The sequence below is a fragment of the Macaca fascicularis genome, chromosome 2 (assembly GCF_037993035.2).
Source record: "Macaca fascicularis isolate 582-1 chromosome 2, T2T-MFA8v1.1".
Classification (NCBI taxonomy): Eukaryota; Metazoa; Chordata; class Mammalia; order Primates; family Cercopithecidae; genus Macaca; species Macaca fascicularis.
Genome location: NC_088376.1, coordinates 138,583,394 through 138,601,147, shown reverse-complemented (window position 1 = coordinate 138,601,147; position 17,754 = coordinate 138,583,394). Strand labels below are relative to the sequence as shown.

Sequence of the window (17,754 nt, the reverse complement as noted above, 5' to 3'; positions counted from 1 at the left end):
GGACTTTTATCTTTTTGCAGAAGAGAAAGGGAAGGTATTATGTAATGTAGCCTTTCAATGGGCTCTTTCTTCTCCTAGTGGAAAGCACCGTCTATTGCTCCTCCTGAATATTTGCTAATTGTTAGAAATTTACATTGACAAAAAGCATTGTTTCAAATTCAGAATAGAGAACATGCTTTTTAAAAACTGTGGTTCATGACTGTGTCCAAACATTAAAGCCTTAAATAAAAAGTTATTTCTTCAACAGGTTTGAGAATCTCTGAGCTCGGAGAACTTCAGCTTCTCTTCAGTATTTACTGAGTCCACTAATTTCTGAAGTTTCCTGAAGTAAACTAAGGCTGCATGTTACATCTGTCATTAAAATCGGGCTCCTCTGAGAATCATATGGAGCTAGAACTGATGAACTTGCAACTGAGACTTTTTTAAAAAATGATATCCTGAAAGCATATTTATGTCAATGCTTTTAAAAATAACTTTTGATTAAAGTGGATCAAGTATATGCTTTTAAAAATTGTTTTCCGGGGGAAAACATAGTCTTTTAGAAACCTCATATGTGTCTATATAATTATTTATTATTGTCAATTGTTGAGAGATGCTTTGGTTAATCAGAAGTTGGTCTAAAGAAAAACGAATATAAATTTTGAGCAATAAAGTTCAAAATTTATTTTTATTCAAATGTTATTTTTATTTTTATTCTGTAAACATTGGTAGATTAGTGCATACATAAACAGTACATATAATCATAGGCAAAATTTATATAGAATTTTAAAAAATTAATAGTTCCAAAAATGGCAGCCTAATCGCAAGAATGATATTTTAAATTTGAGAGGAAATTGAGAAGGGAAGCACCAAGCAGTAGGGGACTCAGTCCCTTTGGTGGCTGCCATTGTTCAAAATACTTAGGGACAAAGCACACGGAGCCTGAACTCACCCCTCAACTCACTGGGCCTGGGAAGAATTCCAGTTTATCTGAAGCTCAACTACTTTATCTGATGAATTATTGTTGAAATCATCACTAGGGGATTAAACGTTTCTGTTTGGAGAGACCTGAAAATGCTCAAATACCCATGGCCAAACATTTTGCCTAAAGGTACAATTCTACTGAGCCAACTCTACAACTCTATAAATCCATACCTTCTACGAGTGGAAACTGCGCTTTTATTTTTAGAACCCAACTTGATGGCTATTTGTTTCACCTGAGGAGGGGTGGCCATTCGCTTCACTTGAAGAGATCCAGCCTGTTGACCCATTTTTTATCAGCTTGTCTCAGAAGAGACTGAATTTTCTCCCGCGGTCTGTACCACCACCTCCCTTGTTCACAACCTAACAGTGGGTCCCAAAAGCTGGAGTGCTAAGGATACAAAGGTCTGTTAATAACAGTGATTAATGTAGACATATGTAAAGAAAGGTAGGCAAAAAACCAATACTTTTAAGGAGTACCTGCAAACCAAAGGAAAGACTAAATGGTGGCCACTGAAACAGAACAAATATCTGTAGATGTTAGGGTCCCCCCAGAAAATTAATGAATAACTTACACAAATTTAGGATAGTTCCAAAACATTTTAATAAAACATCTTTTAAAAGATGTGGGTAGGATGTTTGGTAGGTTGGGTGTGAGAGAGACTTGAAATATTTGTGGTGAGATGCAGCTGTTAGAGCCCCATCAGAAGGAATGGTGTGAGGAGACCCTGTCTGCAGAAGGTATGACTTTGGCAGTGGGACAGCCAGTCCACGGGATGGAAGTAGGGAGAATCAATACAACACTCCAAATGGCCCTCCACTTACTGAACCAAATAATAGCTGGAAGGCAAGTGGTTTGCTGATGTTGTCCTTACAAGCAACCTTTCTAGGTCAAAGAGCTGGTAGAGAGTGAATCTGAAAGGGAAATTTTGGAAAACATCCAGCAGATGATCTAAGAGCTTTAAACATTGGTGATTTCGGGGGTAATTGCATTGATTACACTAGTGAAGTGTGCACACTGTTTCCTAATTGGTACTTTCATTAACAACAACAACAAAAATCAAAGACATTCCTTTGCAGAATGCTAGAAGTTCCTCCCCGTCCTTCCGGGAACCCTGGGAACTCAGTCTGTGCCTTTAGGTTAGAGATGACCACCGTGCATCCACCTCTCAACCCCTACCGAGATCCTCCAATCTAGCCCACCTCCATTCCTCAGCCCCATTTCTTTGCACACCAGGAAAGAGTAGCTCAAGAGTGCTAGGAACTCAAGCATGCTTTATTTTTCTTTCTGCTGATGGCACCACTTACCTCCCACTGCTATTGTCAAATTAACACACGTAGGGAAAAAAAATTAAGCATTAGTTAATTTCTTTTATATGAAAAGAGGAGAAAGGATTTGAAATTGTGTTGCTTTTGAAACAAAAATTTCAAATTAACAATATATGTGCAGGGGCTCAAATAATCGTTAGCTATATTGACCAGGAACAATGGAATTTAATCAGAAATGTAGAAAAGAACAGATTTCTCATTAGTTAGTGCACTTACCAAGAACAGTTACTTGAGTTATATCTGCAGCACTATCTAGAGCAGTAAGAGCTGAACAGCAGTAAATACCTTGGTCCTCTAAAGTTACATTAGATATGGTCAAATTAGCTCCATCAATAATTATCCTGTCAGAAAAAAAGTGAGTACATGCTGAGAAGGAAAACAATAGAAATAATAGAAACCCGATCCTTTTAAAAATGCATATTCCTCATTGAAAACGATCTAAGAGTGAAAACCAAATTTATGCAGTACAAATTTGATTAGAGAATGCCACAGTTGAAACCTGGAGATAAGAATTATTCTAGCATACACAAATGTCTACATAGCCATAAACAAAATCACATTAAAAATTATTACGAAATCTAACCATCTGTTTGCACGAGTCACTGATGGAACCATGTGTTGCCTAGCATTATACCTTACAATGGCCAAGATATATTTGAGTAATTCTTAAGGTATGTTTAGGGAACCACCTATATAGGCTCAATTGGAGTGCTTCTTACAAAGGCAGATTCCTGAATTCCATCTCCATTCCACAGAACCACAATACCTGAGATGGAATCCGATAATCTCAGTTTTTCACAAGTTTCTCCTTTCTCTGCCCCTCCACTCCCAAGTAGACTGCACATTAAGATCTGATAGCAATTAAAGCATTCATATGCTTATTTGAACAGTAGATGGCAGTGTAGTACTTCTTTTTGCAAATCATTTCACCTCGCTTTTTATCATTTGTTCTTTTACCAATTTGCGATCAGGTTTATTATGAGAGAATTGCTTCTTTATATATTTCACCTTTTACCCTGTACCTTTGTATTGTCGACATAACTATTAAAGTATTTTTCAAGTTCCACAAAATGTAAAATGTATTCACAATAATTAGCATTTGGTTGAAATAATTTAAATAGTGTCATCCTTGTGAGGAGGAAAGGAGGCTCACATAATTAATATTTTTAATGTACATTTCATATAAATGCTGAGAATTTTGAATTATATAAATCCACTTTAAATTGCAGAGGAATGAAGCATAGTTATTTTGATTATAGACAGAATCAGCCCTTATTCCTACACCAATAATAGAAAGATTTGCCAACCAATATTACCTTCAATTGTTAATCAAGAATCTCACTATAATTCTAGACATAATAAAACTTTGACATGAATTAACATCTCAGGTCATGTTAGTCAGGTGTCCATTTGATTCAATATTAGAATATTGCATATCCTGACAATTTTTGAAAAATTTACCTCATTAGATGAAAGAATACACTTTAATAACCTCTTGAAATAGGGCCTTTGTGCCCTGCACGAGAGTCCATAGTAGCTGAAATCTTGCCAAGATTTGAACCCTGGCATGGGTGCTTCAGGCCAGAGAAGAAAGCTACTAATTTTTTGGCAAGTCATAGTTGCATTATGCCTTGTTTCCAGTCTCACAAATGTACCTTAGGTGCCTGAAATTAATCAAGGTTGGGTGCCTCACTAGTCCTCGAAATGTGGTGGGTATGGTATACCTAAAGAACTTATTAAAAATATAATGTTTCAGCCTCAGTCCAGGTTCCAAATCAGTACATTTGGAGATGGGGCAAGGGCCATTGCATTTGAACATGAAGCCTAGATAATTCTGCCACACATCAAAATCTGACAACTATTTGCCTTAGCAGGGTCACACTACATTGTGCTGCAGTAACAGACAGCTCCAAATTCTCCATGCCTAAGAAAACAGTCACTCATTTCTCCCTCACATTATGTTCCCATCGTAGGTCAGTTGGATTCTGCTTTAAAAAGCTGCATCCTTTCTACTCTCATAGCACCTGAAATCTTAGAAGCAGCTAAAAAGCAGCTTCACGTCTTTGTGTCCCAATCTTTTCCTCTGTTTGCCTTCACCTGCTTAATTACCTTGCCTGAGAAATTTATCCACTAAAACCACTTCATCTGCAGCATCCTGTCTGCTAGTCCCTAATCCATGTTAGCAGCCAGTCTTGTCTTACCCTGTTCAGCTGAGTAATATCCGTGTTTCACTGAAGGCACCATGACAAAATGATTCTGTCTTTGGAGACCTGTGTTTGCGGCTCAGTTCCATCAATTATTGTTTGTACAACCTTGAATAAAACATTGAACCTAATTCATCTTATCTGAAAAATGGGGATACCAATATTTTCTTTCTCTTCAGGAGAATTAAATGAGGTAAAGCACATAAAGTGATTAGTGTATACAGCCTGGCAGAGTATGTGCTCAGAGAGTGTTACTAATAATATTAATTAAATGGATTTCATTCATTTTTGGATTATCACTAATCACATTTCTCATGGTTGATGTTTTAATGTCCCCAACTCCCATTTCTCCTGCCTCTCTGCTTGAACAAATTACCTTCTTTCCTAATTTGTTAGAAAGAAACCTTTCACTATGATTGTCTTATAATCTTTGCATCTTGAACTTCTCCCCTCCCTCTTTCATTTGCCACTATTTCTGGAGGGAAAAAAAAGCAGCTCCTATTTGGTGCCAAGGAAAATCCCTCCCACTGGATTCTCAATGCCCTTTCCTCCCACGCCCTCCTAGTTATCAGTATATCCCACTTTTCATGCTACAGTGGTCTCTCCTGCAGGACTAGGCCCCTCACTTTGCCTACAGTTATGAACAGTCCCCACTAACTTTGTTAAGCACGGTATAAATTCTAAAAATGGTTTCATACCCATGCTCCATTTCATTTTTTTATAACCATAGTGTATGGTCTATATCTTATATGGTCTATAGCCACATGCAGGTTGGAAATCCACAGAAAATTCCTTGGGGGCATTTCAATCTACCTAATAGCATTACTGCAAGGACTAAAGAGAGAAAGCGTGTATGGGAAGTACTAACATAAGACGAAGCCCCATAGGTCTAATGGTTCAGAGTGGCAGTTCCCAGCACCTACTGCATCCCTGCACAAGAAAGGGGACAAGAGAAAAGAGAAGAAGGGATTTTCACTTCTCACCAAGTATATTTGATTAGAAATTTAACCTCTCTTTAGGTTAAAGCTTCTGGTCTTCTGCATAGTAATAAGAAAGTGTCTCAGCAGAAGGTAAGAAGTATGAGGTTGCTGATAGAAATTTAGCGGATACCTGTGACTTCTACTCCCTGCTATAGCTCCATGCCTGCCCTTGGCAGCAGCCAAGGCCAGCCAGCAGCCGTTACTCCCAGCCTTCCTCGCTCCTGGGGCCTCTTCTGAGCTAAGGTTATTGTCCTTTATCCCTGCTACTTGTTTAGGGAAATTGGCAGAACATCTGTGTCACTTGCTCAATCCACTCAGATAGCCAGAGGTTCATTTCAGTGTCAGCTCTTGCATCCTGCGGGAATTGTAAAACTGGGCCGCATGAAAAGGCTGCTTAGGGTTTCTGGGTTCAAAGCCTAAATGTACATGTCATATTACCAACAAGCCATGGGTATCTGATTCCCTTCTTGACTGGAGCCCGGAGGTCACATGGAAGACCCCGGAGGTCACATGGAAGACCCCGGATAGTCAGGCAGTAGTAACAAAAGAGGCAGAATTTAGGCATATCTGAGCAGTTGGCAGATCAGTGGAGACCTAACCTGAGACTCAAGATCTGTATTGCAAAGCATAGCCTTTAGATGGATATAATTAATCTTGCGTTTCAATGAGAACTGATTGTAATACATACACTGCCTTTCTGCAATCTTTGTATATATAGGAAGGAGGGGAGAGAATAAATTAAGTACCAAGGCTGAGACCAATGCCTTCGCATAGAGGTGGCTCACACATAAATAACAAGGTAGACCAAGCAAGCAACAGAAATGAGACAAGTAGAATGAAGAAATGGCTAGTGGGGGGAGGGGGGGTGGGGAGGGGAGGAGGCGGGAGCAAGGGGCTGTGTTCAGAGGCTCCCATGGAAAAGAACCATAGTAAGTGTGTGAATCCTTCACTGGCAACCAAGGTATCCAGGTTTCTCTTATCAGAACTGACTAGGAGGCTGGCAGGATCCACGGAGAGGAGTGAAGAACAGTGTGGTGCAGTGGTCCACCTGAGAGCCACAGTGGGGCAGGGGAGACCCCTTCCCCCAGCCAAGGGAGGCAGTGAGTGAGTGTGCTACCCAGAGGGGGATACAGTGCTTCTTCCACGGAACTGTGCAACGCATGGATTGGAAGACCCTAGTCACAAACTCAAGCCATTGGGTCTAGTGTCACAATCCCGGAGCCCCACAGATTCTCAACAGCCTCTCAGCAGGAATCTGCTTAAGCCTACTGAGCTCCTAGAGGGAGGGGAGGCCAGCCCCACAGCTGCAGCTGCCTGCTGCCTAAGCCATTTGAGCTCCTTAGGAGAGGGGCAGCAGCCAGCACTGGGAATCACAACTGCCTAACACGCTAAGCTCCCTGGGTGAGGGAAAGGCAACATTCATGTCTATAGCTCCAGGATGTGCTTTTTCCCCTGCTGGAGCCAGGGAGGCTGGATGGCTCGGTCCCAAGACATGTCCCCCACAGCCCAACACACCCACTGTGGCAGACTCAATGCCTCTTCAGGCCTGAACTTGACCAATCATTCCTCCTTGGATGGGGCTTCCCTGCAGGAACTCCAATAACTCCAGCCAGTATCAGCTCTTGCATCCTGCGGGAATTGTAAAACTGGGCCACTTGAAAAGGCTGCTTAGGGCTTCTGGGTTCAAAGCCTAAATGTACATGTCATATTACCAACAAGCCATGGGTATCTGATTCCCTTCTTGGCTGTAGCCCAGAGGTCACATGGGAGACCCCAGATAGGCAGTAGTAACAAAAGAGGCAGAATTTAGGCATATCTGAGCAGTCGGTAGATCAGCAGAGACCTAACTTGAGACTGGAGATCTGTATTGCAAAGCATAGCCTTTAGATGTATATAATTAATTTCGTGTTTCAGTGAGAACTGGTTGTAATACATACACTGCCTTTCTGCAAACCTTTATATATATAGGAAGGAGGGAAGAGAATAAATTAAGTACCAAGGCTGAGACCAATGCCTTTGCATAGAGGTGGCTCACACATAAATACCAAGGTAGACTAAGCAAGCAACAGAAATGAGACAAGCAGAATGAAGAGGCTCAGGGACAGAACCCAGATGTCCCTGGGCCTGAGCCCCTAGGGGGAGGGGTGGCCACGGTCTCTGTAGACCAGCAGACTTAGTCTCTCCTCCTGGTAGTTCTGAGGAATCTAGGCAGCCCAGATGAGTAGGTTTCCCCCTAGTGAAGCACATCCCTTCCACCAAGGGACAAAGTGCTTCATTAGACGGGTCCTATTCCCTGTGCCACCCCACTGGGTGAGACCCTCGAACAGGGGTTGTCAGACATCCTGTATAAGAGTGATCCTACTGGCATCAGGTTGGTGACCCTTGAGGTCTGAGATCCCACAATAAGTAGCAGGCACCCATCTTGGCTGTTCTCCACCCTCCTTGAGTGACATCTCCAGACACAAGAGTGAACCAGATGAATAGGACCTGAAGTGGACCCCCAGCAAACTGCAGCAGCACTACAGAAGATGGAGCTGATTATTGAAAGAAAAAAAAAAAAAGAAAGAAAGAAGGAAAAGAAAGCAAAAACAACAGAATCAGCAACAAAAATCTCCCACAAAAACCCCATCCAAGGTCAGCAGCCTCAAGATAGAAGTTAGACAAATTCATGAAGATGAGAAAGAATCAACGACGACAAAAAAAACCACTAAAAACTCAAAAGGCCTCTCCTCCCAATGATCACAACATCTCACCAGCAAGGGCACAGAACTGGATGGAGGATGAGGCAGCTGAATTGACAGGAGTAGGCTTCAGAGGATGGGTAATAAAAAGCTATGCTGAGCTAAAGGAGCATGTTCTAACCCAATGCAAGGAAGCTAAGAACCTTGATAAAAGGTCACAGGAGCTGCTAACTAGAATAACCAGTTCAGAGAGGAACATAAATGACCTAATGGAGCTGAAAAATACAGCAGGAGAATTTCATGAAGCATACACAAGTATCAAGAGCCAAAGCTACCAAGTGGAAGAAAGGATATGAGAGTTTGAAGACCACCTTGCTGAAATATGGTGTGCAGACAAGACTAGAGAAAAAAGAAAGAAAAGGAATGAACAAAGCCTTCAAGAAATATGGGACTTCATAAAAAGACTGAACCTACAATTGATTGGCATACCTGAAGGAGATGGGTAGAATGGAAACAAGCTGAAAAACACACTTCCAGATATTATCCAGGAGAACTTCCCAAACCTAGCAAGACAGGCCAACATGGAAATTGAGGAAATACAGAGTACACCACTAAGATACTCCATGAGAAGATCAACCCCAAGACACATAATCATCAGATTCTCTAAGGTTGAAATGAAGGAAAAAATGTTCAGGGCAGACAGAGAGAAAGGCCAGGTCACCTACAAAGGGAAGCCCATCAGACTAACAGTGGACCTCTCAGCAGAAACTCTACAAGCTAGAAGAGAGTGGGGGCCAATATTCAATATTCTTAAAGAAAAGAATATTCAGCCCAGAATTTCATATCCTGCCAAACTAAGCTTCACAAGTGAAGCAGAAATAAAATCCTTTCCAGACAAGCAAATGCTGAGAGATTTCATTACTGTCAGGCCTGCCTTGCAAGATCTCCTGGAAAAAAAGCACTAAATATAGAAAGGAAAAACCAGAACCAGTCATGCAAAAACACACCAAAATATAAAGACCAATGACATGATGAAGAAACTTCACCAACTAATGAGCAAAATGACCGAACAGCATCATGATGACAGGATCAAATTCACACATAACAATACTAACCTTAAATGTAAATGCACTAAACAACCCAATTAAAAGACACAGACTGACAAATCAGATAAGGCGTCAAGACTCATCTGTGTGCTGTATTCAGGAGACCCATCTCACGTCCAAAGACACACATAGGCTCCAAATAAAGGGATGGAGGAAAATTTACCAAGCAAATGGAAAGCAAAACAAAGCAGGGTTTGCAATCCTAGTCTCTAACAAAACAAACTTAAAACCAACAAAGATCAAAAAAGACAAAGAAGGGCATTACATAGTGGTAAAGGGAACAATTCAACAAGAAGAGTTAACTATTCTAAACATATATACACCCAAAACAGGAGCAACCAGTTTCATAAAACAAGCTCTTAGAGACATACAAAGAGACTTAGACTCCCACACAATAATAGTGGGAGACTTCAACAACCCACTGTCAATATTAGACAGATCAATGAGACAGAAAATTAACAAAGATATTCAGAACTTGAACCCAGCTCTGAACCAAGCAGACCCAATAGACATCTGTAGAACTCTCCACCCCAAACCAACAGAATATACTTTCTTCTCAGCACCATATCACCCTTATTCTAAAGCTGACCACATAATTGGAAACAAAACACTCCTCAGCAAATACAAAAAACCGTAAACCATAACAAACAGTCTCTCGGACCACAATGCAACCAAATTAGAACTCAGGATTAAGAAACTCATGCAAAACAACACAACTACATGGAAATTGATAAACTTGCTCCTGAATGACTCCTAGGTAAATAATGAAATTAAGGCAGAAATGAAGAAGTTTTTTGAAACCAATGAGAACAAAGACACAAAGTACCAGAGTATGTGGGACACAGCTAAAGCATTTAGTGCTATAAATTTCCCTAAATGCCCACATCACAAAGCTAGAAAGATCCACATGTTAACATCACAATTAAAAGAGCGAGAGAGGCAAAAGCAAACTAATCCAAGAGCTAGCAGAAGATAAGAAATATTGAAGGAGATAGAGATACAAAAAATCCTCCAAAAAATCAATGAATCCAGGAACTTTTTTTTTTAAATTAACAAAATAGTCGACTAGCTAGACTGATAAAGAAGAAAGAGAGAAGAATCAAGTAGACACAATAACAAAATGATAAATGGGACATCACCACTGACCCCACAGAAATGCAAACTACCATCAAAGAATACTGTAAACACCTCCATGCAAATAAATTAGAAAATCTAGAAGAAATGGATATATTCTTGGACACATACACCCTCCCAATACTAAATCAGGAAGAAGTTGAAGCCCTGAATAGACCAATAACAAATTCTGAAATTGAGGCAGTAATTAATAGTCTACCAGCCAATAAAGCCCAGGACCAGATGGATTCACAGCCGAATTCTACAAGAAGTACAAAAAGGAGCTGGTACCATTCCTTCTGAAACTATTCCACACAATTGAAAAGGAGGGACTCCTCCCTAACTCATTTTGTGAAGCTAGCATCATCCTGATACCAAAACCAGGAAGAGACACAACAAAAAAAGAAAACTTCAGGCCAATATCCCTGATGAACATTGATGTGAAAATCCTCAATAAAATACTGGCAGACCGAATCCAGCAGCATATCAAAAAACTTATCCACCATGAACAAGTCAGCTTCATCTCTGGGATTCAAGGCTGATTCAACATATTCAAATCAATAAATGTAATTCATCACATAAACAGAACCAAAGACAAAAATCTACATGATTATCTCAATAGATGCAGAAAAGACCTTTGATAAAATTCAACATCCCTTCATGTTAAAAATTCTCAATTAACTAGGTATTGATGGAACACATCTCAAAATAGTAAGAGCTACTTATGATAAACCCACAGCCAATATCATATTGAATGGACAAAAGCTGGAAGCATTCCCTTTGCAAACCAGTACAAGACAAGGATGCCCTCTCTCACCACTCCTATTCAACATAGTATTGGAAGTTCTGGCCAGGGCAATCAGGCAGAATAAAAAAAATAAAGTGTATTCAAATAGGAAGAGAGGAAGTCAAATTGTTTCTATTTGCAGATGACATGATTTTATATCTAGAAAACTCCATTGTCTCTGCCCCAAAACTCCTTGAACTGATAAGCAACTTCAGCAATGTCTCAGGATACAAAATCAATGTGCAAAAATCACAAGCATTCCTTTACCCCAGCAATAGACCAGCAGAGAGCCAAATCATAAATGCACTCCCATTCACAATTGCTACAAAGAGAATAAAATACCTAGGAATACAGTTAACAAGGGATGCAAAGGACCTCTTCAAGGAGAACTACAAACCACTGCTCAAGGAAGTAAGAAAGGACATACACAAATGAAAAGAAAATTCCATCCTCATGGATACAAAGAATTAATATCATGAAAATAGCCACACTGCCCAAAGTAATTTATAGATTCAATGCCATTCCCATCAAACTACCATTGACATTCTACACCAAACTAGAAAAAAACTACTTTAAATTTCATGAGGAATCAAAGAAGATCCCATATAGCCAAAACAATCCTAAGCAAAAAGAACAAATCTGGAGGCATCAAACTACCTGACTTCAAACTATACTATAAGGCTACAGTAACCAAAACAGCATGCTACTGGTATGAAGACAGACATATAGACAAATGGAGCATAACAGAGACCTGAAAAATAACACCACACATCTACAATCATCTGATCTTTGACAAAACTGACAAATTCAAGCACTGGGGAAAGGATCACCATTCAACAAATGGTGCTGGGAAAACTGGCTAGCCATATGCAAACAACTGAAACAACTGAAACTGAACCCCTTCCTTACACATTATACAAAAATTAACTCAAGATGAATTAAGACTTAAATGTAAAACCCAAAGCCATAAAGACCCTAGAAGAAAACCTAGACAGTACCATTCAGTACACAGGCATGGGCAAAGACTTCACGACAAAAATGCCGAAAGCAATTGCAACAGAAACCAAAATTTACAAATGTGATCTAATCAAACTAAAGCATTTCTGCACAGCAAAAGAAACTATCATCGGAGCAAATAGGCAGCTTACAGAATGCTATGTCAGATGGGTAGATTGACATACCCATCTGACAAAGGTCTAATATTCATAATTTAAAAGGAACTTAAACATATTTACAAGAAACAAACAAACAACCCCATCAAAGAATGGGCAAAGAATATGAACAGACATTTCTCAAAAGAAGACATTTACATGGCCAACAAACATATGAAAAAAAAGCTCAACATGACCGATCACCAGAGAGATGCAAGTCAAAACCACAATGAGATACCATCTCATGCCAGTCAGAATGGGGATTATTAAAAAGTCAAGAAACAACAGATGCTGGTGAGACTGTGGAGAAAAAGGAACACTTTTACACTGTTGGTGAGAATGTAAATTAGTTCAACCATTGTGGAAGACAGTGTGGTAATTCCTCAAGGATCTAGAACTAGAAATACCATTTGACCCAGCAATCACATTACTGGCTCTATACCCAAGGGAATATATATCTTTCTACTATAAAGACACATGCACATATATGTTTATTGCTGCACTGTTTACAATAGTAAAGACATGAAACTGACACAAAGGTCCATCAGTGATAGGCTGGATAAAGAAAATATGGTACATATACACCATGGAATACTATGCAGCCACAAAAAGGAATGAGATCCTGTCCTTTGCAGGGACATGGATGAAGCTGGAAGCCATCATTCTCAGCAAACAAGTGGGAGATGAACAATGAGAACACGTGGACACAGAGAGGGGAATCACACATATCAGGGACTTTTGGGGGGTGGAGGGCAAGGGTAGAGAACTTAGGTCAATAGGTGCAGCAAACGACCATGGCACATGTATATCTATGTAGCAAACCTGCACGTTCTGTTCCTTGTATCCCATTTTTTTAAGAAGATATAAAGAAAAACAAAAATTAAAAAAAAAAGAAATTTGTCATAAGAAAAAAAATGAAGAAATTAGTAGTACAAATCACAAGAGCAAAAATGGACTGTGCACTTGGTATTTTCTAAGTGCTCTGTATGTTAATGTTTTCTAAGTTCTTGGTATTGTTAACCCTATAATGAAAGTACCTTTTTAATACTTTTAATTCAAACTATGTTATGGGATTTAAAACCAAGGCACACAGATGTTAAGCAGCTTGTCTAAGTTCAAAGATCTAATAAGTGACTGAACTGAGATTTGAATCTGAGCCATTGAGCTTCAGAGTTTATGATCTTACCCATGGCACTGTTGCTGTCTCATGCAAGCAGCACATGTCCTATCTAAAAATTTTCAGATTTTTACTTTTACAGAGCAATAAATTACAAAACTATTGAGAGGTGAGATTTGGCTCCAACATGGTTAAGTTTTAATCCTTATTTAGTAACAATGCAAAAGCATGCAAAGCTGACTTTGACATATTTTCAAAAGAGAGTAGACATTCAGCAAATGCTGACTTTTTATTTCTTTGATGTACTTAATATTGTCTAGTGCTATTAAGCATCCATTCACACTTTCCTCTATATGTTCCCTTTTATATTTTGTCTATATTCTCTATACAGAGTTTGGAAGACTCAAACGTATGCTTCTCAGTACTTTCCGGCAGGAAGAATCCCAGATATACTTTAGGTTTTGCTAGTTAGTTAAATAAACTCATGTGAGATTGAAAAGTAGAAGGAAAATGGACTCCATCTTCTCTGGGCCAGTGGAAGCAGATAGTGGTTCTGGCAGACATGAGAGTTGTCAGGGGCAGGACTCACGAGTAGTACCAATGGGGTGAGGTAGTCATGAAGATGGCAGCAGTTTCCAGACACCTGGATTGCAGCTGCAGTGCTTTGTGATCAAGAACGTAGAAGACTAGTGTGCAGCTTCTTCTAGGCCTAGCTCCTCCAGTCTCCTTTTTTGCAAGCATCCAAGCCCATGCAGTTCTCAGTCTTTTTTTTGCAAGCATCCAAGCCCTTGCAATTCTTCCTCAGTTACTTAGAGTGGTTTCTATTTCACACACTAACAGAATGGTACATGTTACATGAAAAGTCAGTAGCAAAAATAGGATGATAAATATATGATAGGAGAGTGAAGTGACTTGAAGACAGAAATATTATTCAGTTTTTGTTTTTATTTCAGTATGAATACTTTTAGAACTTTTTATTTTTTATTTTTTTTTGTTTTGAGACAGAGTCTCACTCTGTCGTCCAGGCTGGAGTGCAGTGGTATGATCTCAGCTCACCGCAACCCCCACCTCCTGGGTTCAAGTGATACTTGTGCCCCAGCCTCTTGAGTAGCTGGGATTGCACGTGCACACCACCATGCCTGGCTAATTTTTGTATTTTTAATAGAGACGAGGTTTCACCATGTTGGTTAGGCTAGTCTCGAACTCCTGGCCTCAAGTGATCCATCCACCTCAGTCTCCCAAAGGGCTGGGATTACAAGCATGAGTCACTGCGCCCGGCCTGGAATTTTTCTTTCAAATGCAAGGTGTTCAACCCAAGCAAATATTATGACACATCATAGTAGTTTACCTACCTGCCATCTTCTGTGCCATTAATTTCGAAGGCTTCTCCATCTTTACTCCAGGACAACTTCAAACTGTGTTTCAAATGTAAGTCACATTTGCTCTCACAATGCAATTCAAGCATATGCAATTTGGGGATACGAGGATTCTTAGGAGAAACTCTAAGTTGTGTAGCATCTGTTTTTACCAAACAAAGATATTAGTTAGCACTAAGCATAGCTTACTTTGTTATTAAGTGCCTGCAATTTAAGTAACCCAAACTGTCACCATAACAGTCCAATCCTCATGCAGGGTTTCTCCCACTGTAATTTCCTAACATTGTATGTCATTATTATTTTCTTTCCATCCAGGCTTGGACATCTGACAAAATTTAAGTGGAAATATCAATTAATAGTTTAGGAATTTCCCTCATTATTTCTTGGGCAAGGGAGTAAGCAAAGTATGAGCAAACAAATGTCTGTAGAATTTGAAAACAACATAATTTCTCCTTCAAGTGCTTCTGGATATGTAATCAAAGCACTGTAAAGGAAAAGGGATAGTTGATTCTCTGTTAGCATGTTTATTATTAATTCAGAAACCTGAGGGTAAGTGTTCAAGCCCATGCATGGATGAAATATCAACATGAAGGTGGGGAACTAGAAAATAAGCCTTGGAAGGGTAGGGCCTGTGCCTGTTTTGTAACACTGTGGTATCCTCAGAGCCTAGAAGGGAGCCTATATATCATAGGCATTCAATACATATTGCTAAATCTACTGTTGAATGAATTACAGTGAGTGATAATTTGAAACAAAAATAAAGTTGTGGTTATCAACATTATGAAACTCAAAGATTAGTATATGGTTGCCTTAAAAAATGTTTGCTTCATTATGATTGTTTCAAAACATGCAATCCTTACTCTTTAAGGCTATGTTAAAAGTAAGTATACTCTTAATGTGGCATTAGGCATTTTGGGGGACCTCTCACAGACCAACTGTACAGGTTGACCTCCAATTTCATAATTATACTCTGATATTTGCTATGTACATTTTCCTCAAGGAACTGGTTAAAAACGGAAAGTGTTAATAAAATTAATTGTTATCCCAGGCACAAAAACTTGAAGAGACTATTAAATTGAATTAATTTTAACTGAATTATTTGACATCCTACTTCTAATTCTAAATATAAAGCCAGAAATTCATTTAATAATAATATAATTTAATAAGCACTTCTCTATCAGGACTCTGCTATGTAATGTATATTCATTGTGGCATTTTATAATTATAACAACTTTATGAATATTAATACTCCCACCTTACACAGAACGTAATTTAAGGTTAAAATGAAATTAAACCATAAGACCAAGGTTTCCTAACTGGTAAGGTGCTAAATCAGGATTTAAACCCAAATCTGCCTGAGATTAAAGCTCATGCTTTCTTTTTTTTTTTTTTTTTGAGACGGAGTCTGGCTCTGTCGCCCAGGCTGGAGTTTAGTGGTGATCTCAGCTCACTGCAAGCTCCGCCTCCTGGTTTCACTCCATTCTCCTGCCTCAGCCTCCTGAGTAGCTGGCACTACAGGAGCCCGCTGCCACGCCCGGCTAATTTTATTTTTGTATTTTTAGTAGAGACGGGATTTCACCATGTTCGCCAGTATGGTCTCGATCTCTTGACATCGTGATCCACCCATCTCGGCCTCCCAAAGTGCTGGGATTATAGGCGTGAGCCACCGTGCCCGGCCAATGCTCATGCTTTCAATTACTATACTATATAGACTCTCACTTAACTCCATTCCCAACATGACTTTTGTATATGTAAAAAAATGTGTCCTTAATCCTTCATTGATATGATTTGTATATAGTCTTTGCATATAAAATAGACACTACAGCATATTGAAAATTTGTAAACCTGTCCATGTCTCTGGCCACTAGCAGTTTTGAGGTCCATTTTGGGTGAAGCGCTGTGTTGGGCAATAGGAATGCAAAGTTCTATTTAGATTTGAGGCTTCATGCTCCTTACAGCTAGCTGTGTTGCTTAACCTTAATATAAGTTTACTTTTTGAAGTATAAACACAATCATCATCATCTTCAGTGACTTCATGAGGGCATCCTGAAAAGTATACATAACATTTGAAAATGTAGAAGACATAAGATATAAGTAGATATTATGAGAGAGTATTTGTGTGCTTTAAAAATATAGTCTGTCCGGGTGGCACATTGATTTACTTAGGGCACAGAGAGACAAATACTACAAAATAAGAAAAGGATGTAAGACCAAAGAGAAGGAAAAAAAAGGGATGAAAAAAGAAGGAAGGAAGGATGTATATGGGAAAAGAGAAAAAAAGAAATGTCAAGACATCAGTGGATACAACAGCAGAATATGTATGGAGCAAAAAGGCATCAGTGAAAACAGATGATGAAACAACTATGCTCTCCCTTTTCTAGGTGGAAGGGAGAAGCGGGCTGGGATATTGACATGACACAAGAAACAGAAGTGCTTCCTACTATTACTGAAGGACCTTTCTGTTCTTTGGGTTTTCTTGAGGATTCTCTGAGCAATATTAAAATCAAAATATCGGTGAAACCCAAGAAACTATCAACAGCTCCCAGGACTGTGCGCTGAAGTGAGAAGGAATAATACAAAGCTGTTTATGACCCAAAAAGAGGATCAAAAATCCTCCTCATTCTGTCATGCCTCAATCATTATAAAGTTATGAGTTTGTGAAATCTTTAGCTCAAAAACTTGATTACTGGTAACATTACCTTGAGTTGGCTTTTGAAATAAAATATAGTTACAGAAATGTGGTGTAGTGTGGTTAATAGGTCATTTTTAAATATTGACAGCCATCTGTCACTAAGGACACCTGGCTCCCTCTTAAAATAGGATGAAGCTGCACACATATCATTGGCATACCCTGTAATTCTTGCAATAATCTTTTAGATGAAACCCAATCTAGGAATTTTGAAAAACGTTTCAAAGAAATTTATCAGGCACTCCAACATAAACTGTATTA

At 39.2% G+C, this 17,754-nt stretch overlaps 1 protein-coding gene across 7 annotated transcripts in view; it reads right to left on the bottom strand.

Annotated features, from left to right (window-relative positions):
* The window catches only part of CHL1 (cell adhesion molecule L1 like), a 213,169-nt gene that overhangs the window by 28,802 nt on the left and 166,613 nt on the right, over window positions 1-17,754 (bottom strand). For all 7 annotated transcript variants that reach the window (XM_005547632.3, XM_005547636.4, XM_005547635.3 and 4 more), the window contains 2 exons: window positions 14,781-14,946; window positions 2,506-2,630 (listed from right to left, as the gene is read on the bottom strand). In XM_005547632.3, coding sequence (XP_005547689.3) covers window positions 2,506-2,630; window positions 14,781-14,946 — 291 coding nt within the window. The remainder of the gene's footprint in view (window positions 1-2,505; window positions 2,631-14,780; window positions 14,947-17,754) is intronic.